At 53.0% G+C, this 24910-nt stretch overlaps 1 protein-coding gene across 5 annotated transcripts in view; it reads right to left on the bottom strand.

Moving 5' to 3' along the window:
* Positions 1–24910, bottom strand: part of SGSM1 (small G protein signaling modulator 1) — a 96128-nt gene that overhangs the window by 33426 nt on the left and 37792 nt on the right. For 4 of the 5 annotated variants that reach the window (XM_051835484.2, XM_051835482.2, XM_051835486.2 and 1 more), the window contains 11 exons: positions 24390–24542; positions 20359–20426; positions 19965–20110; positions 19694–19825; positions 15809–15933; positions 13365–13432; positions 11936–12099; positions 11604–11736; positions 7714–7878; positions 5731–5869; positions 2449–2513 (listed from right to left, as the gene is read on the bottom strand). In XM_051835484.2, coding sequence (XP_051691444.2) covers positions 2449–2513; positions 5731–5869; positions 7714–7878; positions 11604–11736; positions 11936–12099; positions 13365–13432; positions 15809–15933; positions 19694–19825; positions 19965–20110; positions 20359–20426; positions 24390–24542 — 1358 coding nt within the window. The remainder of the gene's footprint in view (positions 1–2448; positions 2514–5730; positions 5870–7713; positions 7879–11603; positions 11737–11935; positions 12100–13364; positions 13433–15808; positions 15934–19693; positions 19826–19964; positions 20111–20358; positions 20427–24389; positions 24543–24910) is intronic. The other variant, XM_051835483.2, reaches the window with a different exon arrangement.

The raw sequence follows: 24910 nt of genomic DNA, 5'->3' as shown, positions 1-24910 counted from the left end.
TCCCAGAGTCTCGGAAGTGCTGTCCCACCCCTGCCCCCCATCTCACTGAACCCCCACAACCCAGAGAACTCTCATTAGCCCCATTTTCCAGTCAGTGAGTATGAATTTTGGAAGAGTGAAGCTCTTGCTGACTTAACTGAAGACTCCATGACCCTGGGGGAGCCCGGGACAAGGTGACACACCCTCCCCTTTGCAGCCAAGGCATTGACATAGAGCCTGGAGGCCGAGAGGGGCAGGAAGGAAGGAGGCAGGGACTCCTTGGGCCCTCAGTTCCTCCAACCCACACAAGGACAAAAAGACACGGACGGCTCCCATTCAGGTGGCAGCCGCAAAACGAAGGCCTGGCAAGTCAGCAGCAGGGAGAAGCTGAGAGCTCCCAGTTTGCTTTCAGAGATACTGGGTAGGCTTCTGGTGCAGTGAGTGAGATGCTGGTTAGGAAACCCACATTCCACACTGAGTGCCTGGCTCCAAGTCTGTTTCAGTTCTGCTGCCAGCTTCCTGCTAGTGTACACTCTGGGAGGCAGCAGGTGATGGCTCAAGGACTTGAGTCCCTGCCAGCTGTATGAGCTACCCTAGAGAGAGAGCCCAGCTCCCACATTTGGCCTGGCTCAGCCCTCGGCACTGTGGGCACTTGTGTACTTAATCAGAACTAGGATGCATCCTCTCTCTCCCTTTCCCTATCTTTTTCACTCTCTCCCTCTTCCAAATAAATAATCTTTTTTTTTTTTTATTTTTTTGACAGGCAGAGTGGACAGTGAGAGAGAGAGACAGAGAGAAAGGTCTTCCTTTGCCACTGGTTCACCCTCCAATGGCCGCCGCGGCTGGCGCGCTGCGGCCGGCGCACCGCGCTGATCCGATGGCAGGAGCCAGGAGCCAGGTGCTTTTCCTGGTCTCCCATGGGGTGCAGGGCCCAAGCACCTGGGCCATCCTCCACTGCACTCCCTGGCCACAGCAGAGAGCTGGCCTGGAAGAGGGGCAACCGGGACAGAATCCGGCGCCCCAACCGGGACTAGAACCCGGTGTGCCGGCGCCGCTAGGCGGAGGATTAACCTAGTGAGCCGCGGCGCCGGCCCCAAATAAATAATCTTTTAAAAGATAGTCCTGCCCCCTAAAAAGAAGAAATACCCCAAAGTGCCTGGAGGGCACTGGGCACAGCCAAAGCACTTGGGGTCTTTGCTTTTCGCTCCGACCAGGCACCCTCCTTCCATCCACAATTCCTAGAGAATCCCGAGCCTTCTGAGCACTCACCCCTACCAAAAACAGGGATATGATGATGATGACAATGACAGAATAGCTAGCCTGGGGGAGCCCGGAGGAAGCTGCTCCCAGAGTTTGCCTAACTGAGCTCATGTAATTATTACCACAACCTATGACGCAGGCATTGCTATTATCTCCATCTTCTACATGGGGTAAACTGAGGCACGCTGGTTCTATCACTCACCCAAGTGACAGCATTAGGAAATGTGGAGCTGGGATTTGAACCCTAAGCTACCTGACTCCAGAATCCAGGCTCTCAACTACTCCAAGGAATGAGCCACATTATCAGCTGGGGAGAGCGTTCTAGATGCATCTTGAACCCCACTCCTCTTCCTAGAAGGGCTTCCACTGGGGTCCGATCAATGCTTGCCCAGTGTCTGCTGCAGGCCAGTTACCTTAGACAGCAGCACGAGCAGTAACAGGACAGGCAGACATCTTGGCCGAGTGGGGCTCCGGCGCTCCCTGCCTCCCCAGGCATTCAACATACTGGCTACACTGCTGCTTCCCGGGCCCACACCAGTGATGTGAGGACGACTCTCAAATTCCTGAAAACACCCCGGTTTTTATCTCCCTCTGCAGGTCATGAGGCTGGAGTGTAAAACCTGCTAAGGGTCAACAGGTCAGAGAGGGCAACACAAAGCCTCCGCAGTGAGATGGAGCAGGGTTTGAGCCCAGCTCTGCCACCTGGGAGCTGCGTGTCCTCGGGAAGTCACTTTGCCTTTCCACATCTTAGTTTCCCCATCTGCTGACTGGAATCATCAGAATACCTATGCCATGGATTTAATTTTTTAAGTTTTAGAGAAGGGATCTTCTTGCATTTCTGCCTACCAAAGAAGGGGACTGACATTCACAGAGTTCCTGGGACATACAGCACCAGGGGCCGGGGCTTTAAGCACGCACCTGATTCAGCCCTGAAAATTCACCCTCCAAGGTGGGCCCTGGGGATGCAGTGGTGATTGCAAAGGGGCCCCACCATTCACTGTCCTCTCTGAAGACCCAGGGATACAATTTATCCCCAGTTGGCAGCTGAGAAAAATTGAGGCTCAGGGAGCCAAAGGCAGACATGCAGGAAATAGAGGAGCAGAAGTTCAAATTCCAGACCAGGATCCCTCCCCTGAGACTGCTGGCATACAGTAGGTACTCAATAAATGCTCCTCAGAGACCCTCCTGGCAATGAGGACCAATACGCACATCCGTAGAAGGCTCTAGAAAGGATCTGGTACTTCATATTGTCACAGAGAAGTTTCAGGGGCGCCCTGCAGGTGGAGAGAGAGAAGATGTTTACAACACATTGACACACAGCCCTGGTTTGCTGGAGAGGAGCCCAGCTTGTTATCTATAGAGGGCAGGTTGAAATCAGCCAGCTACAGGACTCCAAGGAGGGCCACTATTATTTCTACCCACAGAGCATCACTGCCCGCTCTTAGGCTACCAGTGTCCTCGGTGCCCTAATTTCCCTTCGAGGAATCACCCCCTCCCTAACTCTTCTCCGTGGTTTGGAAGGGGATGGATGACTCCACCCGGTAATAACTCAGATTGGATTCATAATGACTGGGTTAGATACGGTCATGTGACCTAACCTGGGCCAATGAGAATCAGTCCTGGGACTTTTGTCAGAACTACTAGGAAACATGCATTCTCCTGTTCTCGAGTCAGTCTCTCAGCCAGAGGGGATGCTGGGCAGTGGCTGCAGGGAGCCATCCTTGTCACTGCATATGGAGGGCCTGCCTAATGACGACATCCTAGAGCCAGCAGAGCCACCAAGCTGAAGAACAGAGAGAGCAGCTGGGTCTGGCCACGCCTGAAGCCACTGTGCCTCTGGATTTCTCATTTATGCCAACGCGTGTTTTTTCTTCCCTGAGCCAGTCTGAAGCAGGTTTCTACCACTTGGAAAGACAAATGTGACTTCTAAAGTGACCCAGGGGAACCCAAACGAACCAAACTGGGATTCAGCTTCTTCGGCTGAGTACGAAGCTGATGTCTCAGCTGCTCCTTACGTGGGAATTTGGGGGTGAGGGGGGCACTTCTGACTGCAAGAGGAAGTGAGACTCGAGCGTTGTTGGAGAAAACAAGGGCTGCTGGAGGGACTGCTGTACAGTCGAGAAGAGGACAGAGTGGAAGGACATCTGGACACGTACTCCCAGGACACCCCAGGGGAGACCGGGCAGGGAGCATGGCGTTCATCACAGGAGCGGGAACGTTCAGGGTCCCCACTCGAGCCCCCAGGTCGGCAAGGCTCACACCTGCTGGGGTTTCCCAAGAACAGCATCTCACGGACAACTGTGCCACAGGGGACTCGGCCCTCTGCAAACTCCCCCTCAGGACAGGTGTGGAGAGAAGCTGAGAGGGTGGGTACTGGGCTACAACAGCAGTGGTCCATGAAACACCAGCCCGAGAGACCTTGACCCAGGACCTTGGGATCACGATAAATGCGGACCCTGGGTCACAGGCTGAGGATGAGGGGCTGAGAATCTGCCTGGGTGTTTCTGATGCTGGTACAGAGGAGCGAGGGGTCGCATGCTTCACACCTTTGATGATGGATTCCTTGCTACTCTCCCTGGATTGAAGGCTGGACCACCCACTGGGACGGATGCCTGCCTGTCTTCCCTGGACTAAAATATTCTGTTTTCTGAGACCAGGCCAGGCTGGGCCAAGGGAAAACATTTCATGAATTGGCTGAGACAGGAGCCAGTGTTGTGGTGCACTGGGGTAAGCTGCCACCAGTGGTGCTGGCATCCTATATGGGCTCCAGTTCAAGTCCCAGCTGTTCCACTTCTTCTTGTTTTTTGTTTTTTGTTTTTGTTTTTTTTTTTTTTTTTTTTTTGACAGGCAAAGTTAGACAGTGAGAGAGAGACAGAGAGAGAAAGGTCTTCCTTCCGTTGGTTCACCCCCAAAATGGCCACCATGGCTGGCGCGCTGCACTGATCTGAAGCCAGGAGCCAGGTGCTTCCTCCTGGTCTCCCATGCAGGTGCAGGGACCAAGCACTTGGGCCATCCTCCACTGCCTTCCCAGGCCACAGCAGAGAGCTGGACTGGAAGAGGAGCAACTAGGACAGAACCGGCGCCCCAGCCGGGACTAGAACCCGGAGTGCCGGTGCCGCAGACGGAGGATTAGCCTAGTGAGCCATGGTGCCAGCCCACGTTCCACTTCTGATCCAGCTCCCTGCTAATGCACCTGGGAAAGCAGCGGAGGATGGCCCAAGTGTTTTGGCCCCTACACACACATTGGAGATTCAGAGGAAGCTCCAGGCTCCTGGCTTTGGGCTGGTCCAGCCCAGCTGTTGTGGCCATTTTGGGAGTGAACCAGTGGATGGAAGAGCTATCTCTCCCCCCACCCTCTCTCTCTGTAACTCTGTCTTTCAAATAAATAAAAAATAAATCTTAAAATGACACACACACATACACACACACACACACACACACACACATATATATATAAAGAATGCAGCATATCAGTCCCTATGTACTGAATCAGAAGATGCAGTAATTAAAAAAAAGAGAGAAAGAATTGGTTGAGACATTCCAAACAGACAAAAGCCCTATGTGCAAGAGATGAGACTGGAATCTCACTTTATTCAATAAGACAGCATTGTTGACTGAGCATCACTAAGCATCAGGTATCACATGCTGGCCACTTTTTTTAAAAAAGATTTATTTATTTACTTGAGAGGCAGAGTTACAGACAGAGAGGGAGGCACAGAAAGAGAGGTCTTCCACCAGCTGGTTCACTCCCAAATGGCCACAACAGCTGGAGCTGTGCCAATCTGAAGCCAGGAACCAGGAACTTCCTCACCCACATGGGTGCAGGGGCCCAAGCACTTGGGCCATCTTCCACTGCTTTCCCAGGCCATCAGCAGAGGAGCTGGATGGAAGTGGAGCAGCCAGGACTCGAACTGGCACTTATATTGGATGTTGGCAAGGCAGGCGGATGCTTAACCTACTGCACCACAGCGCCGGCCCCACTTTTAATCATTATGTAATTTAACTCTTACAATATCACACAAAGCAAACATTACTTACATCTTGCAAGGAGTCAACTAAGATAAACGCATCTGCCATTAAATAATATTTCTAGCTTCTTCCAGGCACCTGGTGGGACTCACTTCCTGGCCCTTGTTGGATGGAACATTTTCCCTTGGTCTCTGTGGCTGTCAACAATTGAGACAGTAACTTCTTTTTCAGTTGAATCCGTCAGTGTGGGGAAAACAGAGCCCTCGGCTGACCCATGATAAGACACAGAGCATACATGTTACTAAACTTGATCTGAAAAAAATCCTCTGAGGTTTTAGGACTGTGTGCAGCCTAACCATGTTTACCCTGAGCAATACATGTTAAGTAATCTCCAACAGCTAGGACTTTGCAAAGCAAGGATCCCATCTAGATCTGGTTGATTCCATTGCCGGGCAAGAAATGGACACCCACAACTTGCGGTAAACCCTTCATCCCCTCCGTTTACAGTTCCAGTTCTCCTACCTCTCATGGTTGCAGCCATTGGTTGAGCTACCATCAGCAGAGCCACTCTGAGAACAGGATGAGCAGGAAGATTTCCGAGGGCTGGGTTGCCATAGGGATGGGAGGTTGTTCATGGAGACATCCATCAGATCCTGGGGCACTGTAGTATGGAGAAGGGGGACAGAAGAGCTCTGTTGAGGTTTATGTAGATCACAGAGTCCTCACCCCAAAGCAAGCAGCTCCCTTGTCAGGCCAGCAGAGCTAGGGAAAGACCTTGAACCTGAGAGCAGGAAACAGTGACCCCAGTGTTGATCTAAGTCCTTGAGCCCAGTTGATTCAAGGAAAGCCATCACCCAAATTTGGGATGCCCAGAAGATGGGTAGAGGGAACTACAGCTGACAAAAGAGGAAGAGAGAGAGAGAGAGAGAGAGAGAGAGAGAGAGAACGCACAGAGCCAAGGAAACAGGCCCAATCCCTGAGCAGGCAGCCAAGACTTGCCATGTTGTCATTTAGCTCTGCTTACAGAGCGGTTACAGGGAGGAGGGGCCTGCAGGGTGCTTTTGGGGAAGGCACATGGTCTGTCCCCAGAGAGCTCCTGGTGGGGAGACCCATCTCAATCAATGAGGCAGGGCACCCAAAGGCCAAAGACCCAGTGGGTTCTGGTGGCGGGCACTGGTGCTGTCCTTCGTCCTGACCCATAAAATTGTTCCACAAAGTGGGTCTTGAACAGATTGGCAACTCCCCAGAATCATGTGGGGGCTCGTTAAAAAAAGCCACGTGCCCATCCTGTATCACTGGCCTACAAAATCAAGACTTCCTGGATGTGTCCTGGAGACACAGCCCCCAAAGTTGTATTTTTAAAACAACTCTGATAGAGTAGTAACATCTAAGTGTCCCCTAATCTAAATCCTGGACATTGGTGATTCCTGGCCAGCTGCTCCCAATATTTAGCACTAAATTTCCCTTCCTTTTTTCTTTCTCACTTTCACAAAAACCTCAGCCTTTGCGTAAACACAGAACAGGATACTGTTGACATATACTTTATCCTGTCTACAGTCAACTTCCTGGCCTGTTGGCAGTTCTAGACAGGTGTGAGTGTTTATTTTCTCTAGGACAAGGCTCAGGGTAAACGTTTCGTATAAAAGGCCAGGAGGTAAATATTTTACAGCCTGTGAGCCATTTGGTCTCCACCATAACCACTCAGCACTTGTCATGGTGAAAAAGTAGATGTATGTGTACAAAATGTAAGCAAATGAGCATGTTCCAATAAAACTTTATTTGTAGGCACTGAAATATGAGCTTGTCATTTTCACGTGTCACAAAAATATCACCCTTCCTTTATTTCCATTATTTAAGAATATAAAAATCATTTTCAGCTCTGGGGCTGTACAGAGTGAGGCCGGGTTTGGCCAGGGGCCATGGTTTTCTGATTCCTGCTCTAGTTCAGGGAGGCACATTTTCTGACACTCCCTGGCCCCACCAAGATAGCTGGCGATACCCTGCCTCTTCTCTTGAGTGTAAAGGAAGGGGGAGCTGTGGCCCTGCCCCACTCTCATCAGAGCTCAGAGGCTGACCAGGTCAACCCCTACCCATCGACAGAGCAGGAAGCTGCCTGCAGAAAGTGGTTCTCACAGTTACCACGTGTGGCTTGTTACAGTCCCCTGTGCAGACTCACCAGTGAGCTGACCACGGAAGAGCAGCGAGCCTCTGTAAAATATTCTAGAAATATACCCCTAGTTCTAAGCCAATCTCAGGGAAGCAACCATGTATGGAAGCCCAGGTATGGCAACCATGTCGCCATCCCAATTCCTCCTACCCATGCAGACATCACCAATGGATTCCTTCATTACCGAACCCACAACACAACACTCCACTAGAGAGTGAGGGCTGGTCAGTGTGAGGACACCCACCTGTCTCCTGCTTCCATCTCCCAAGATTCAAATGACAACATGGCAGAGGTGGCTGGCACTCAGCCCCAGGGGAAGGGGGGAGCCCAGACATTACTGGGGGGCTGCTCCTTCGGGCCTGGTGTTGGGAGGATGGCATCCCGTCTGGTGCGTGCCCACGTACTCCCCCTGGCCACCACCAGCATGGAGTGACCTGCAGGAACCATCATCCAGGCAGGGCCCACGGAGATGGAGGAAGAGCTGCCCGAGAGGCCGGGAGCAACTTGAGACACAAAACAAAGAGAACTGGTGAGGTGGGAGTGAGGCGGACGGAACACTGGCACAGCTACACGAACCGATTCCCGGGACTCAAACCCTTCCTCCGTACTGCTTCACGCAACTCCCACGCAAACTGTGTTTGAGTAGAGTTAAAATGCTGATATTAAACAGTGCCTATCACATGCTGAGTGCCTGGCTAGGCAAGGGTTTACCTATGTGACCTGCAAGGGATATATTTCTTATTTTGTAGAAGGAGAAACTGAGGTTTAGAATCACCCAAAGCCCCACCAGGTAGTGACTGGCTCATGTGGTTATTTATTTATTTATTTATTTGACAGGCAGAGTTAGATAGTGAGAAAGAGACAGAGAGAAAGTTCTTCCTTCTGTTGGTTCACCCCCAAAATGGCTGCTACAGCCGGTGCTGCGCCAATCTGAAGCCAGGAGCCAGGTGCTTCCTCCTGGTCTCCCATGCGGGTGCAGGGCCCAAGCACTTGGGCCATCCTCCACTGCCTTCCCAGGCCACCGCAGAGAGCTGGACTGGAAGAGGAGCAACCAGGACAGAACCTGGCACCCCAACCGGGACTACAACCCAGGGTGCTGGCGCCACAGGTGGAGGATTAGCCAAGTGAGCCATGACACCGGCCCATGTGGTCTTTTTGATAGAAGTCCCCCTTCTCCTTCCACTAATAACATCTTGCACCCACTTACTAATCACAGTTACTATCATTGTCCCCTCTCACACATTAGAAAACTGAGGCATAGGGGATTTAAGCAAGCCCAAGACCACCAAGCTATTAAGTGGAGCTGAGAATCTAGCCCAGAGGCTTTGTCCCTGAGAGCCATTCTCACTCCCTCAGCAGCTTTCCCATCAGCTGCTATCTCCCCCACACCATTGGTGCGCCACAGGGGCAATTTTGTCGCTGTCTGGAGACATTCTTCATTGTTACAACCCGGGGGATTATCAAGATGTCATTGGCATCCAGTGGCCGGAAGCCAGAGATACTGCCCAACATCTTACGCCATTCAAGACAACCACACACACCCAAAGAACAATTTGGCTCAGGCTGTCAACAAAGCTGAGGCCGAGAAACACAGCACCAGATCAACACTGTCCAACAGAAACAAGACTGAGCCACATGTGCCATTCAAAATCTTCCAGTAACCACACTCAAAAGGTAAACACAAACAGGTGAAATCAATCCCAACAATATATTGGGTCTAACTCAATATATATATAAAAGTTATCCCTTCAACATCTCAATGTACAATTATAAATATTTTACATTATTTTCTGCACAGTTTTCAAAATCTGGTGAGCGCGTTATGCTCACGGTGGGGCGGTGGGGGGGGGGGGTGTTACAGGCCCAGGCATTCGAATCCTAGCCATGACAAGAATTAGCCAGTTGCTTCTCCTTTCTGTGTTCCAGTTTCTTCCTCGGAAAAATATATTATCAAAAATATATTATAATACACTGAGCCCTCAGAGTACGACCTTGGATGGGGGTATCATCAACGCTCACTCCGCACACAAGGGGATGCAATCTGGAGAGGACTAGTCTTCGTGTCCAATTCTGCGGTAGGGCTGGACTCCATGATGTCCCAAGCAGGGGCACCCAGAGGACTCTGGGTAATGCCTGGAGACATTTCTCACCATTTCAACTTGCAGAGGGTTGGGTTTGCTACATGGCCTCTCACGGGCAGAGACCAGAGATGCTGCTCAACCCTCCAAGGCCTAGGACAGCCCCCACCACTCGAGAATTCTTCCATCCAACACATCAGCAGTGCTAGGGCTGAGAAGCCCTGTTCTAAAGACACCGACTTAGCTGGGTTTCCCCAAAGGCAGACAGGATCCAAGGGCAAGTCGGTTATTTGGGAGGTATTCCCAAAGGCACCAGAAATGGGGAGGTGAGAGAAGACAGGGAAGAAAAGGCAGAGCATAAAGGGGCAGCGGCCAGCAACAGGGCTTTGCCTCCTGGAGACTGTGCAGCACACACATCTCAGAGTTGGCTCACGCAGGGGCGAGGGAGCTGAGGTGTTCTTACACCAATCCTGACCGTCATGGGCTGAGGGCTGCTCCAGGCACGCACCGACTCCCTGACGCTTCCAGTACATGCTGCCTGGGGGCAGCAGGGACCTGGTGGCCAGAGAAACCCTTCTGGATTGAATGGCATGCATGAGACAGGAAGTGCCAAGAGGTGTGGGTGGGCACAGCAGGTGCGTGTCCTGCTGGCTAACGTCAAGCCCCACGAAGCCACCACAGGATAGCAGGGGTTTGCCCCGCACAGGGAAAGCCTGCAGTGCCAGCCTGGCTCCCAGCACGGGCATACAGAGGGCCTACAGGAGGCCCTGCTGGGAAGGCCGCTCCAGGGGTTCCAGCCCACTCTAATGAGCCAGCTCTCCAGCTAGTCTGTGTGGGGTGGGAGGCTCAGGTTTTCCGGGAACAGAAGCCGGCTCAGCACCAGGGGGGATTTCACCCACACCAATGGAGCCTTTTTGATGTTTGGGGCCAGAATAGCCTTGCTGTAAGGGCCAGGGCCATGTGAGCCCAAGTACCATGGAGGGACCAGTCGGGGGGACATCACAACCTCATAGGGGACCGGCACAGACAAGGTGATGAGTGCTCACGACACCCTGGAGCACGGAAGTGATATAGGAACACGAGGCTCTGCTGGGGACCGGCCTCGAGGAAGCACCACGGGGGAAGGCACAGGTAACCTGGAAACACTGAGACCTTACCCCGAGCCCGCCCCCACGCCCCAGATGCCACTCAGCCACAGTGAGCAGCCCAGAGCCACGCATCCGCCCTTGCCGACACAGGACGTCTGCTCCCCAAAGAACCTCCCGCTGCCCAGCACGTGGCCATGTAAGCAAAGGGAGGCTCAGAGCTCCTGGGCATTGAGGGGGACCAACAGGGCGCAGAGGGCGAAATCAAACGAGGGTCACAGAAAGGCCTAGAAATCGAGGCTGACTCAACAGACAGCCCAGTGCTCACTAACAGACAGTGCTTACTAAATGCCGCACCCACTTCTGAGCCCTTTTCACATACTCACTGAGTCCTCATGGCAGTCCCATGACGAGGAGGACCTCAGGCTGCTCCCATCAGCCAAGCATCCGCTTGTCTCATGCGATCACATGCAAACTGCCCCGCACCTCAGGCATCTCGGGTGCTGGTGCCTAGTGCTTTGCTTCCCCTTGCTAGCTCCTCTACCACTTCCTGAGGGCCTACTGTGTGCAAGCCTTAGTCCACGCGCCTGACACTGACCACCTCGTCCTCTCATTGCTTCCTTGCCACAGTGAGCCCTAGTGAAGATTAACAACAGCGACTCTGATGGCAGCTAACATCAGAGATCTCCACGTCTTCTCTCTCTTAGTCCTCACAACAACCCTGCAAGATCAGGGCTACAAACACCCCCACTTTTCAGATGAGGAAACTGAGGCACTGCCTGGGAAGAGTTCTCTCAAGTCCACTCAGGACCCAGAACCCAGGCCCAGGCCCTGGCACCCCTTGTCCAGTGGCTTCTGTGGTAGCCAAGTACACAGTGGTCATTGCTCTCCTCTGGGGGAAACCAAAGCTGTCCAGATACAAACCTCGTGATTCCAGCTTCCCAGCCCCTACTCTGGCCCCAGAATCCAGACCTCTCATCTTCTAGTTCCAACCACTGGAGTTGGGTTCAGGGGCAGGTGCAGGTGGATCCCGGGATGCTGGGACCTGGGGACGGGGCGGCTCACCGAACTCCGACTGCATGCCAGGGTAGATGATCCTGAACACGTAGTCTGTGGCCTCGTCGTCCTCCTTGTCCGAAGACGTGGACTCAGCAGAGCCCTGAGGGCTTCGCTTGCGCAGTTTGGGGAACACCTTGCCCTGAAAGCACAGGTTCCATGCAGGGTTCCCTCCCCCGGCCCCGGGAACGCACCTGTCCCGCCTGCCCCACACCCTGCACACAGCCCAGGGGCTGAGCAGGGTGTGTGCAGGCCCACAAAGCCACACCCAGGCGCAGAGGTGAGAAGAACCTCCAGTGCCCCCAGCCCCAGCCTCCCCGGGCCTCCCCGAGGTCACTCACCTTCCCCCGCTGGGACCAGAGCGGGGGGTCCAGCTGCCCGTGGGGGAGCAGCCCATTCTCCAGGCACGAGAGGAACTGCAGGAGGTGCCCGCCCTTGGGGAAGCGGAAGGGCGGCCTCTGGATGCCATCCTGGCTGACCAACACCACCGTCCCGCCGCTGTCCACTGCCGCGGCGACCGGCCAGAGGAGACCCAGTGGGAAGTCACTAGGAGACACAGTGACGGGGCCCTCCCTGCAAGCACATGCCCCTGGGGTGCCAAGCCAGACCCGGGGTCCCACTCCAAGGCTCTGGGAAAGGCCTGAGAGGTCGGGCCAGGGAGTCGACTTCAGGACAGGGTCGACAAGGGCATGGGTGGTCTCCCCACAGTCAGCCACCAAAGGCACCAGATGTTCCCAAGAATCTTCTACAAATCCACCCCCCGCCCCCTTTATGTTTGGAGGCTTCCAGATTTTTCCCTGCTCAGGGCAGTAGTTGACTCTGGCTAGCAGGTGCTAAGCACTCACTGTATACAAGCACAGCACATTAAAGGCACCGTCTCATTGCAACACAGTATCCCTGATGAAACGGAGGCTCAGAGAGGTTGAGGAAGTTCTTGGAGATCACACAGCTGACGAGGAGGCAGAGCCTGGGTCTGACCCCAGGTCTGTCTCCCTACGAAGGCTTCACCCATTGTGTTTCAAGCCTGCCTTGCCTTGCCCTCTGCCGTGCTGGCCATCCCTCCCTCTGACTTTAGGAGCACATACTACTGGTCTCAGATCTTCAGAGTACTAAGTTTAGAGTCGCAAAGACCTGGGTTCAAGTCCGGGCTCTGGAAGTCGCAGGCTGTGCAACTTTGCACCGTGCTGCTTCCTCACCTCTAAAACGTGAGTGACGTCACCCCTCTCAGTGGGATGCTGTGACAATTAAGCAACAGGCAGGCAACCACTTAGAGCCGTGCTCGGCACATTATAAATGTTCAATAAACGCCAGCCACCAACATCAAACGCGGCTTTGACACTGAGCCCGTACCATACAAAGAGTACTTCTAAGAGCTCATAGAAAATTGAATTAAAGGTAAGTTTATTTCACTGCCAACATGTTGAAATCCAGGCCCATCGGAGTCCTTGCAGAGTTCAAGGAAGACGCCTGTTATGAAGTAAACTGCACGGATTCAACATGTTGGCAGCAAAAGAAACCCATCTTTGAATTCCGGTTTTCTGTGAACATTCTGATACATCATGTGATCTTCACAGCAACCCCATGAGAAGGTGCTGTTAGGACACCCATTTTACAGATGGGGGTGCCAAGGCTCAGAGAGGTGAAGACACCAGCCTGGACTGCACAGGTAACATGGGCTGCCCATGATGCCAATGAGTGGGTAGGGATGGAGGCTGGCAGGAGATCGAAGAGGACCCCTAGCCAGCCCCGGGCTGCCCCCACAGTCCCTACCTTGCTGGTGACAGTGCAGGTAGACAATCTCCTCCAAGCGGATGGTCATGGCATAATCCCAGTAGACGCTGGAAGGGGAGGGAGGCTCAAGTTTGCGAGATGATTGCTTACATCACTGTGGGGAGGGCTCAGGAGGCAGAGGGCCACACCCACGGGCTCCTTCATCCTTCTCCCAGGATTCTCCCATCCTCAACACACCTGTCCCAGCCCATCCGGCCTCTCCTTCCTTCTTCTGGTCCCTGCACCCCAATTCTCTGAGGCAACCACCCTCTCCTGCTCCGTATGGCTAAGGTGAGACCATCCCCACCAACCTTCCACCCCCAGACTCCCGGAGTGGTCGCCTGCCTGAGACCTGGCCAATCAGCCTGTGCCACCACCCCCGCCACAGTGACTGGTTCAGAGATGGCCCCAGGGCTCAAGCAGAACCAGTGAGACTCGATGGTTAGATCTGCGTTAGAACTGCTGGGAGAGTAGTGGCAGGAAGTTTAGAGACGGCAGGGCTCGTGGCAATAGAAAGCCTGCCAGAGAACGGCACCAATGGATGGAAAGCCAGGGATGGAAAGTGTTCAGCTCCCCATCACTCAAGTCCCTGGATGCAGCCATGCCCAAAATCCCTGCCCCTGGGTTTTGCTGGGCAAGTGACCCAGTGCTTACGTCATCCTGAGTTTGGTTTTCTGTGGCTGACATGTAAGAGACTTGAACAACCCAGCTCTAATAATGCCACACCACCGTCCCTGGACAGGAAGCAGAAGAGGCACTCAACAGGCTTGACCTCAGAGGTCCCAGCAGTGCGGCCTGAGGGTTTCTCTGAGCCTCAGTTGCCTCCTCTACAAAATAGACATTATTCCAACACCTGCCTCATGGTGCTGTGAGGATGCAATAGAATCGCAGCATTTCAAGGGTCCAACATGGCGGATACACTGCTTTTCTGGCATGGGCATTCAGCCTGGAGGTTGATACCCATTAGGGGGCCGATGCTGTGGTGCAGTGGGTTAAAGCCCTGGCCTGAAGCACTGGCATTCCATATGGGTGCCAGTTCAAGACCCGGCTGCTCTACTTCCAATCCAGCTCTCTGCTGTGGCCTGGGAAAGCAGCAGAAGATGGCCCAAGTGCTTGGGCCCCTGCACCCACATGGGAGACCCAGAAGAAGCTCCTGGCTCCTGCCTTCTGATCAGCATAGCTCTGTCCATTGCAGCCATTTGGGGAGTGAACCAGCAGATGGAAGACCTCTCTCTCTCTCTCTCTCTCTCTCTCTCTCTGCCTCTCCTCTCTCTGTGTAACTCTTTCAAATAAATAAATACATCTTTAAAAAAAAAAAAGATACCCATTAGGATGCCTATGTCCTACACTGGAGTGCCAGCTGCAGCTCCCGACCCCAGCTTCCTGCTAACGCAGATCTCAGCAGGTAGTGGTGAGGGCTCTAACGATCAGGTTCCTGCCACCCACGTGGGAGACTCATACTGAATTCCTGGTTCCCACCTATGGTCTTGGCCCAGCCTTGGTCACTGCAGGCATTTGGGGGAGTGAACCAGCAGATGGGAGCCTCTCTGTCTCTCCAGGCTGACAGCACCTCCTCGGTCCCTATGCTGTCTCTCTAGGAGGGCCTCCTGATTGGAAATCCCAGAGTCTGGCAGGAGTGGGGCCCAACGACGCCGCCCAACAGGAAGTGAGCAGCTTAGTGAGCACCATCACTCACTCCAAGACGGACGCCACTCCCCCGAGGCTAACAGGAAACAGAACACGACAAGGACGTTCCTTGCAAAGAGTCATTTCTTTATGACACACGCGTGCCTATGTGCTCAAATACTTATTTCCTGTTAAATCACATGATGTCTGCAAGGGAAGGGGGTAGAGTGTCAGGAACCCCAGTTCTGTTTTTATGTTAATTCTTCATCATGACATGTTGTGTTTGTTTTTAAAGAGCAAAGAAAACTAGGACTAAATGTGGACTTGGAGCAGCTCAAACCATGGCTCCCCCTCCCCACCAGCAGGCTGGGCCGGCTTCACCTTGGCCTGTGGCTGCACTTGGTTCTCCCTAAAGGCTCCCGGTGTGGTGCTAGGACACAGGCATGCAGCAGGGAACCCTGCCCCCACATTTCCTTCGGGCGGGCAGGACTCCATAGCTGTGGCTGGGTTCCCAGACACTGCAGCCCCGGGCTAGGTCCTGCTAACCACTGCAGCTCCTGTTTCTACCCAGTGAAGGAGAAGGTGACAGAACACTGGGGAGTAATTTGCCATCTGTAGCCTTAGATCTTCGTGAAGATTTCTCTCTTTGGCTGGGGTTTTGACCTGGGTACCACCTAACTCCTAAACGCTAAGATGCTTCCAGTTGGTTTCTGGGTCCTCCTGCACGTCTGAGTGATCCGTGAGGCCACAGCAGGTGGCCACTCAAGCAAGCAGAGACCAGAAGAGAGCAGGGGACACATGACGGACTCAGGGCCTACCTCTTCTCATAGTCCAGGTCCCCCACAGACCCATTCATCAGCTGGTTGGGCGTCCATTTCAAGGTCATGATGTCAGCCGTCTGGTGGAGGGACAGGTACCCCGGCACAGCCTCCATGTCATCCCTCTGCAGAGAGAGGAGGAGACTCAGGCCTGGCTGCAGGGCTGGAGTCGCGGCAGGCAAGGGCCCTGGTCTCTTTAAGTCAAGGACGCATAACTGGATCGGAGAGGCGGGGCTGCCCCTTTCCCAGCCAAGTGCAGGTCCCTACACCTCCTCCCAGGTAGCCGTGCACAGCAGGGCTGCTTGCAGCCAGCCTTCCAGGATGGGCTGTATAGAGTGCACCTGCGATGGTACTCCTCCTGAGGTTATGGGGACCTCCTCCAAATTTTTTTTTTTTTTTAGAGCCGAGACAGGGGCTGTGTGCCTCTTCCCATCACCCTGTGCAAAGCAGAAGCCTTCGGGGAGAAAGAAATGGCAGCTCTGTGACCTACCCCACAGATACTACCCACCATCCTCTTTGCCAAACACCCCCCCACACTCCCCAACCCTGCCCCCAAGCCAGACCTCTTGCCATCCCAGAATTTATCTATAGGATTTCCTTCCTGCTCTGTTCCAGCTCCTGGGGGACAGGCAACGTGCCCACCCCTCACGCACAGAGGAGGCAGCCTCTCCGCCAATTCCCCACAGCAAGCACAACGGACATGTACTGAGCACCAGGCGTGCACTGTGCAGGGCTCAGTTCTCCCACGCACTGCCTCCACGCGACCACCCGTGCTGGACCCGCCACAGGGGAACACGGCAGCACTGCACTGGCCCCAAGACACCCGTTTCGTTTGCTCCCATCCTACTGTCCCTGAAATGGGCGTGTGTCTTGTCATCAGCAGCCACACACAGCTGTGACGTGCTGTCCTCGCCTGAGCCCCCACACACTCAGAGCTGCTCGCACCGTCCTCGCCGCGGTCACGTTTGCTGCGTGCTTCTGCCTTCGCCCGCGCAGCACGGCTGCTATCTTAAGCATCTTCAGAGAGCTCAGAGTGGGATTCAGCTTTGCGTTAGGGAAGCTACTGGGAACGCAGAGAGGCTGGCGACAGAGCAGCCGAGTGCTGATGTGATATTGGCAAAACAGGCACTTGTTCCTCCCCGCGGGGACGCCCACAGTTCCAGGTTTCCTCATAAAACCAGCAACTAAGTACTTTACGGGATATAGGCTCAGCCCAGAGACGAGAGAGGGCACTCTCGCGAGAAATGCTGCACTTCCGGTGCACTTGGTTCACAGGTCACCATCCTTGTTGTGGAAAGGGACACAGAGGGAATTGTTTTCAGCTTTGTGAGCCACACCACACACCTCTGCCATGGTAACCTGGAAGCACCTTCACACTAATGGTGTGGCTGTGTCTCAATAAAGCTTTATTTACAAACATGGCTGGAGGGCCACATTTAGCCCATGGACTATGGTGTGTTGATCCCTTCCGTTGATGGAACAGAAAATGACACAGGCAGACCTGCCGCCTGTAACACCCGAATCCCATATGGGCACCAGTCTGAGTCCCGGTTGCTCCACTTCTGATCCAGTTCCCTGCTAATGTGCCTGGGAAAGCAGCTGAGGATGGCCCAAGTGCTTGGGCTTCTGCACCCACCCACATGGGAGACCTGGATGAAGCTCCTAGCTCCTGGCTTCAGCCTGGCTTAGCCCTGGCCATTGTAGCCGCTTGAAGAATGAACCAGTACATGGAATATCTCATTCTCTCTTTCAAAAAAATAAATAAGTAAATTTTTAAAAACACAACAACAACAAAAACAAGAATAAAACCAAGGGTACTTCAAAAAGTTCAAGGAGAAAATAAATTACAAAGTAAGTTCATTTGGGGGCAAAAAACTGTTAAAGCCCACGCACAGCTTTCTCATAACATATGTGTGCGTGGACTTCTGGAAGACTCTTCCTATGTCCAACTAAGTCTCCGAGAGCTCTTTCAAAAAAAGTTAAGCTTGGCGGGCGCCGCAGCTCACTAGGCTAATCCTCCATCTGCGGCGCTAGCACACCAGGTTCTAGTCCCGGTCAGGGCGCCGGATTCTGTCCCGGTTGCCCCTCTTCCAGTCCAGTTCTCTGCTATGGCCCAGGAAGGTAGTGGAGGATGGCCCAAGTGCTTGGGCCCTGCACCCGCAAGGGAGACCAGGAGAAGCACCTGGCTCCTGGCTACGGATCAGCGAGATGCGCCGGCCGCAGTGGCCATTGAGGGGTGAACCAACGGAAAAAGGAAGACCTTTCTCTCTGTCTCTCTCTCTCACTGTCCACTCTGCCTGTCAAATAAATAAATAAATAAATAAACAAAAAAGGTTAAGCTAAAATTCCTAAGTAGTAAAAAACTACATGATCTAAATAGACTTTTTAATTTCTTGATGGTCACATTAAAAATGATGCATCTCTCATTCTTGGCTCCTAAGATCTATGGAAATAGGGTCTGGTATCCACTGTGGCCCAGAGGGACAAGAGAGTTGCCGAGGGTGAGCCAGTGGCTGAAACTCAAAGAGCAGAGCTGGAGTAGCTGCCTCCCTCTGCTTCCTCCCAGCTGAGGCCAAACACCACACCAACGCTGCGACCAGAGGGCCCATGGGAAGGGACGTCAAAGGGGACACTGCCCGAGTTGGGGGCTGCAGGTGCCTCGCTTGCCACCCATCCCTGGCACCTGGCTGGATGCTGGGGAATACAGGGCAACTGGTGAATGGCATAGACTCTGGCACTGGCTGGCCCAAATTCAACTCGCAACCCTGCCTCCTACTTCACTGGTATGGGCCTCCGTATTATCATCAACAATGGTAGCACCTGCCTCCAACAGGTGTTAGGAGGTTTAAATGAGGTAATACAGTCCAAAGCACTCCACACAGTGCAGGCTATAGTGAAAGTGCTTGTTAAGTGTTAGGAAGATGATAATCCTTAGATCTGAGCACCTAACACACAAATCAGAGAGTAAGATGGGGGCCAGTGCTGTGGCACAGTGGGTAAAGCCACTGCCTACAGTGCTGGAATCCCGTATAGGTGTTGGTTCAAGTCCCGGCTGCTCTACTTCTGATCCAGCTCTCTGCTGTGGCCTGTGAAAGCAGAAGATGGCCCAAGGATGCACCCAGTGGGAAGACCCAGAGGAAGCTCCTGGCTCCTGGTTTCAGGTTAGCACAGCTCCAGCCACTGTGGCCAAGTAGGGAACCAGCAGATGGAAGACCCCTCTCTCTTTCCCTCTGCCTTTCTTTCTTTCTATGTGTAGCTCTTTCAAATAACTAAATAAATCTTAAAAAAAAAGTGAATAGATGGACAAAAGGCTGGATAGACAAGTGGGTGGGTAGATAAACTGGAAAATAAGCACACTAAAATGAATGGGTGGGTGGATGGGTGGGCAGGTGGATGGGAGAAGGAAGGAAGGAAGGAAGGAAGGAAGGAAGGAAGGAAGGAAGGAAGGAAGGAAGGAACGAACTGACGGATGGATGGATGGATGGATGGGCGGAGACAATGGCCAACAGATGAATGGTTGGATATAAGTATAGACAGGCGGATGAATGAATGATGGGCAGATGTATAAATAGAGGGATGGGGGATATAGAGAACAAGACAGCCAACTGGTGGATAGATGGGTAGCTGGGTGGATGAATGGAGGAACAGAAGGAGACACTGACAGGTGCGTCACTGGATGAATGGAGATACTGGCTGACAGATGAATGAATGTGTGGATGTGGGCAGACAGGTGAACGGATGATGGGCAGGTGGGTGTTAGCAGATGGAGGAAGGGACAGATGAGTGAGCAGGTGGCTGGAGGGACAGATAAATGGATGTGCAGTCTGGAGCCAGAGGGAACCTAGGTTACATAACCTGGAGCCAGAGCCCGGCAGGAATGCTCACCGGCTGAACCAAGACGTTGTTCTTGCCATAGAGCAGGGTGGCCCGGGAGTTCTGGTGCAGGGACTCCACGTAGTCACGGGCAGACAGGGATGGCCGGTCGTCCATGCTGCCACTTGAATGCCTCTTCTGGATCTGGGTACCAAGAGGGAGCAGGGACAAGTCCTGAAGTGACTTTGAGGGCCCCTGTCCCATTCTCCACCACCGCCCCCCCCAGGCCAAGTCCAAGCCTTGACGCAAGTCCGTCCCACGGCCCCACTGCCCAGCGACTCACACAGAGGGCCGGGCGCTTGGTGGGCGAGTCCTGCCGCAGGTGCGAGCTGTGGATGCGGTGCCTCTGGACCAGCTCGTCGGCCGAGGGGTCCGTCCAGAAGTGGTCAGCGGTCTTCATCTTGGTATATTCCAGGGCGCAAGGCCCCACTGCAGAGCACATGGGGGCTGGGAATCGGAGCTCCCAAAAGTCCACCCTCCCATCTAACCACCAGATGGGCCACACCTTCATCTCACTACCCCTCCCGCCAGGCAGGGAGGACACTCCAGAGTCCCCCAGAGAAGAGGCCAGAACAAAGGAGCAAGGGACAGTGAGCAACAGGTAGGAGTTGCTGGGTGAGGCTGGACTGAGGGCGGAGGGGCCCTCGGGAGCTGCCCCTGAGCACCGGCCCACTCACCCAACAGGGACGCGAGGATGGGGCCGTCCACGGGGTCCATCAGGAGAGCTTCCTTCTCATAGTATTTACTAGCAACACAGGAAAGGACACGCAGGTTTGGGGGGAGACCAGCAGAGGGCACACACTGACAGACTGGGTTCAATCCCCAGGGACAAAGCCTCCGCTGCTCCTATAATTCTTGTATAATTAATACTGATTATTATTATGCTTAGTAAACCCTTTTTACAGATGGGGTAATAATAACAGGAGTTTTATGGGGCTATCTGAAGGACTTCTGAGAGAAACAAGAGATGAAAGGCATTTGGCACAGCACCTGTGTGCACCTGCTTAACGGGCCGTTGTGACATTGCCGTTGTGAGAGCAGTGAGACAAGCAATGAGAAGCCTGCTGAACCCACCAGTGGATGATTTGGGGGTTTTATGTTACAGTGTGGAGGTTCCTAAGTCATTAAAATCCATGCACTCTAGAAACTACAGGAATTTCAAGGTCATTCTGACTTCCCCGAGATCTCAGGCCCAGCAAGGTAAAGTGATTTGCTCGAGACCACACAGCAGGCAGGTGCAGACTGGGCTACACTGAGCCGGCATGGCTCTGGCCATCAAAGAGCAGGATCTGGAGTCCGAATGGGTGGGAGCCCAGCTCAGCTACTGCCCAGCTTGCTGTGTGGCTTCCGGCTAGTCACCTGACATCTCTGGGCTTCAGTGTCCTTGGTAGTAAAACAGGAAGAATGACAGAATTCACCTGCCCAGGTTGCTGAAAGAAATCAATGATGTCCACTCTGTTAACAACAGTACAGAGCTCCCAGCCAGGAAATCCTCACTAAATGGTAGCAACATCATTGTACTCTTACCCCAGAGAAATCTATCACCCAGGGTATTAGATGATCCAGATTTGACAAGCCCCAGACTGGCTCATCATCAACACTGCACATTTTGGTGTCAGATCTAAAGTTGGTACTCAAGCCACTCCCCACTTCACTGCTACCCAGTTTCTATGCCAACACTCAACACAGTTATGCCAGCGTTAGCCTTAGGGATGTTACCTTCAAAGACAGCCAGGGGATGGGCATTTAGCCTAGTGGTGGAGATGCTCATTAAGATAGCTGTGTCCTGGGTTCAAGACCCAGCTCCAGCTTCTGGACATCCTAGGAGGCAGTGGTGATGGCTCAAGCAGTTGGGTCCCTGCCTCCCACGTGGGAGGCCTGGATTGAGTTCCTGACACCAAGCTTTGACTTGTTTATTGCAAGCATTTGGGGAGCCAACAAGCACATGGGAGCCCCGTGCCTGCCTGTCTCTGTCTCTCTGCCTCTCAAATAAATAAAACTTTTCAAAAAATAGCAGGCAGGGCTGGGGACAAGATGTGACTCTAAAAGGGAGCTCAAGAAAGTGTCTTGGAAACGAACCATTCTGTATTCTAATTGTGGTGCTGGCCACAAGAAAGGATTTATATTAAATATTACACAGCCAAATCCCAAGTGGAAAATGGGTGCATGTAAGAAGTGCTGAACGACCGGCGCTGCGGCTCACTAGGCTAATCCTCCGCCTTGCGGTGCCGGCACACCAGGTTCTAGTCCCGGTCGGGGCGCCGGATTCTGTCCCGGTTGCCCCTCTTCCAGGCCAGCTCTCTGCTGTGGCCAGGGAGTGCAGTGGAGGATGGCCCAGATGCTTGGGCCCTGCACCCCATGGGAGACCAGGAGAAGCACCTGGCTCCTGCCATCAGATCAGCGCAGTGCGCCGGCCGCGGCGGCCATTGAGGGGTGAACCAATGGTAAAGGAAGACCTTTCTCTCTGTCTCTCTCTCTCACTGTCCACTCTGCCTGTCAAAAAGAAAAAAAAAAGTGCTGAACTCCAAATACAGTGTGTAGTTCAGTTAGCGGTTGACTACTGGAAGCTTTACTAATACCAGCTTCCTGGTTTTGATCACTGCACTGAGACTACGCAACGTAGGTGACTCACACTCTGTACTAATTTGGCAGCTTCAATTTTAGCAAAACTAAAATTCAAAATTAAAAGTGTGATGAGAAAAAGAGCAGGCTGACATTGCTGCTCAAGTAAATCACTAATTCCTTCCCACCGCGTTATTCAGCAGGCAACTAAAGCCACACATCAAAGGGAAAACCAAAGGCGCAGGCCCATGCACAGGGCAGGAGGCAGAGGCCACAATAATTTCTTACCGCTTGAATTTGGCCCCCTGACCTTACGCAGGACCTTAAACCCCAGAGCCATAAGCTAATGTCACTAAGAGGTGGAAACTTAACTCAGTTATGGTGTTCAGGAGGTGGGCTTAGTGGGAGGAGCCCCTTAGTTCCTTGGTGGGTGTGTGCTTACAGGGGGTTACTGGAAAAGCCTGGCTTTGGGTCCAGCCTCTCTCTCCTTCCTGGCTCACCACCTGGTCCTTCCTCAGCATACACTCTGCCATCACTATCCACCTTCCCCACCAGATACCTAACCAATGGGGTTGGCTGACCTTGGACTTGACCCTCCAAAACTTTGAGCTAAATAAACTTTTTCTCTTTATAAAGTTAGTAGCCTCAGGCATCTCACTGTAGTAACAAATAAGCTACCAATACACAATGTACTAGAAGGGACAAGGCTCACTGGAGAGCTAGTTAACAAAACTTGGATTTCTTTTCTTTTTTCTTCTACCTCCAAGACTTTGCACTTGCTGTCCCCTCCACTGGGAACTCTCCTGTCCCCATCTTGTTCACCTGCCTGATCCCTCATGCCCTTCAAAGTGACACCTTCCAGGTACTCCCCCTGGCCACCTGGAGGAGTCCAGACACTACCACATGGCCCTTGCGACACCCATTACATACAACACCCATTATCACAATCGGTATTTGACAGTTTTCTTGCTGGAACATGAGCTTGGTGGGAGAGGGACTTTGTGCCTTCATACATATTTGCCAACCACAGGGCAATATGTTAAATAATTCTTCCACGTGTGTGCGAAGATAAACAAGCACTTTTTATACTGAAAGATGGGGGGATTCTCAGGTAGTTCTTTCTGTCTCTGCTTCTCTCGGGCTAGAGGCGTCTCAGATCACAGATTCTTCTGTGGCTCCCCACTGCTCTCATGGTAACACTGCTGCAGCTCCTTAGTGTGACAGCCATCACCACTGTATCCTCAACACCCAGGTGAGGTAGGGAACACAGCAGGTTGTCATGAAGTATTTTTTGGATGGGTGAATGCAGGAACAGATGCTTAGCCGAGAAGATTCAAACTCTTAAACCCTCACATCAGATTAAGCTGAGCAAAAGGAAAAAACTTCTCTGCGCTTTAACTTGCTGCATTCTCACAAAATTCCCTTCTCATTTCTCCTCTGGAATGGCATTGATTCCTGTCTCATTTGCCAAAAGAGATACAGACTTAGTGATTTTCCAAGGACCACAGAATTATTGCGTAGTTTAATCCATGGGGGGGAGGAAGAAATTCAATATATGTATATCCCTTCCTAAGAATGAAGACCTTACACTGCTATGAAACACCTGCATCTGCCCAAACTTCTACAGAAGACTGGCTTGGGGTCAAACATCCAGGAGGCATTTTAAAAATCATGGTCAGGGGCCGGTGTTGTGGCATAGAGGGCTGAGCCTCCACCTGCAGCGCCAGCATCCCATATGGGCGTTGGTTCGAGTCCTGGCTGCTCCACTTCTGATCCAGCTCTCTGCTATGGCCTGGGAAAGCAGTAGAAGATGGTCCAAGTCCTTGGGCCCCCCTTGGGTCCCCCGTGTGGGAGACCTGGAAGAAACTCCAGGCTCCTGGCTTCAGATCGGCATAGCTTCAGCCGTTGCAGCCAACTGGGGAGTGAACCAGCAGATGGAAGACCTCTCTCTCTCTCTGCCTCTCCTTTTCTCTGTGTGTAACTCTGACTTTCAAATAAATAAATATATCTTTTTTTAAAAAATGGTCTAACTTAAGTGTGCGTCAAGGAGAAAAAGAACAGGCAACTTTGTGCAGGAAGGTGCAATTCCCAGGAGGCCAGCAGGTGGCAGCAGAGCACCCCCCCAGGTCTGGCCTGCCCTTCTCACCTGCTGTTTTCCACCAGGTAATGCACAATTTTGTCCAGGACCTTCTCAAACAAGGCCGTGCGGATCCACAGGTGCTTGATGGCCAGCGGGGACAAGTTGGGCAGCTTCGGCAGCTTCCGCACGTTCTCCTGGAGGCCCTGGATCTGGTTTCGTCTTCAAGATCAACAAAGGAGAAGAGACACTCACAAAAACAGCCCACAGGGTCAGCGTGCAGATGGGACACGTCCAGTCTCTCGGGAAGCGAAGGACTGGCAACGTAAACAGGGGCCCACACTGCTGCTAGCAAATGGGTTACGTGGGTGTGAAGACGTGGTTAAACAGACACTCAGATACTGTGGGTGGCCCAGCCAGACTGGCACACTAATATCTCCCCCTCGCCTTCCCCCATAGCTCCATACCCTCCCCAGCTGGAGCTCCTCCAGTGGCTCCATGACCATGCTCCACTCACCTCCCCAGCATTTCCTGACCCCTAGCCCCACGTACCCCATGACCTGCCCAGAGACGTCTGCGGAGCCCTGAGG

Source organism: Oryctolagus cuniculus, chromosome 21 (genome assembly GCF_964237555.1).
Source record: "Oryctolagus cuniculus chromosome 21, mOryCun1.1, whole genome shotgun sequence".
Lineage (NCBI taxonomy): Eukaryota > Metazoa > Chordata > Mammalia > Lagomorpha > Leporidae > Oryctolagus > Oryctolagus cuniculus.
Note: the sequence above shows the minus strand (reverse complement) of the source record. Positions and strands in the feature narration are given on the sequence as shown.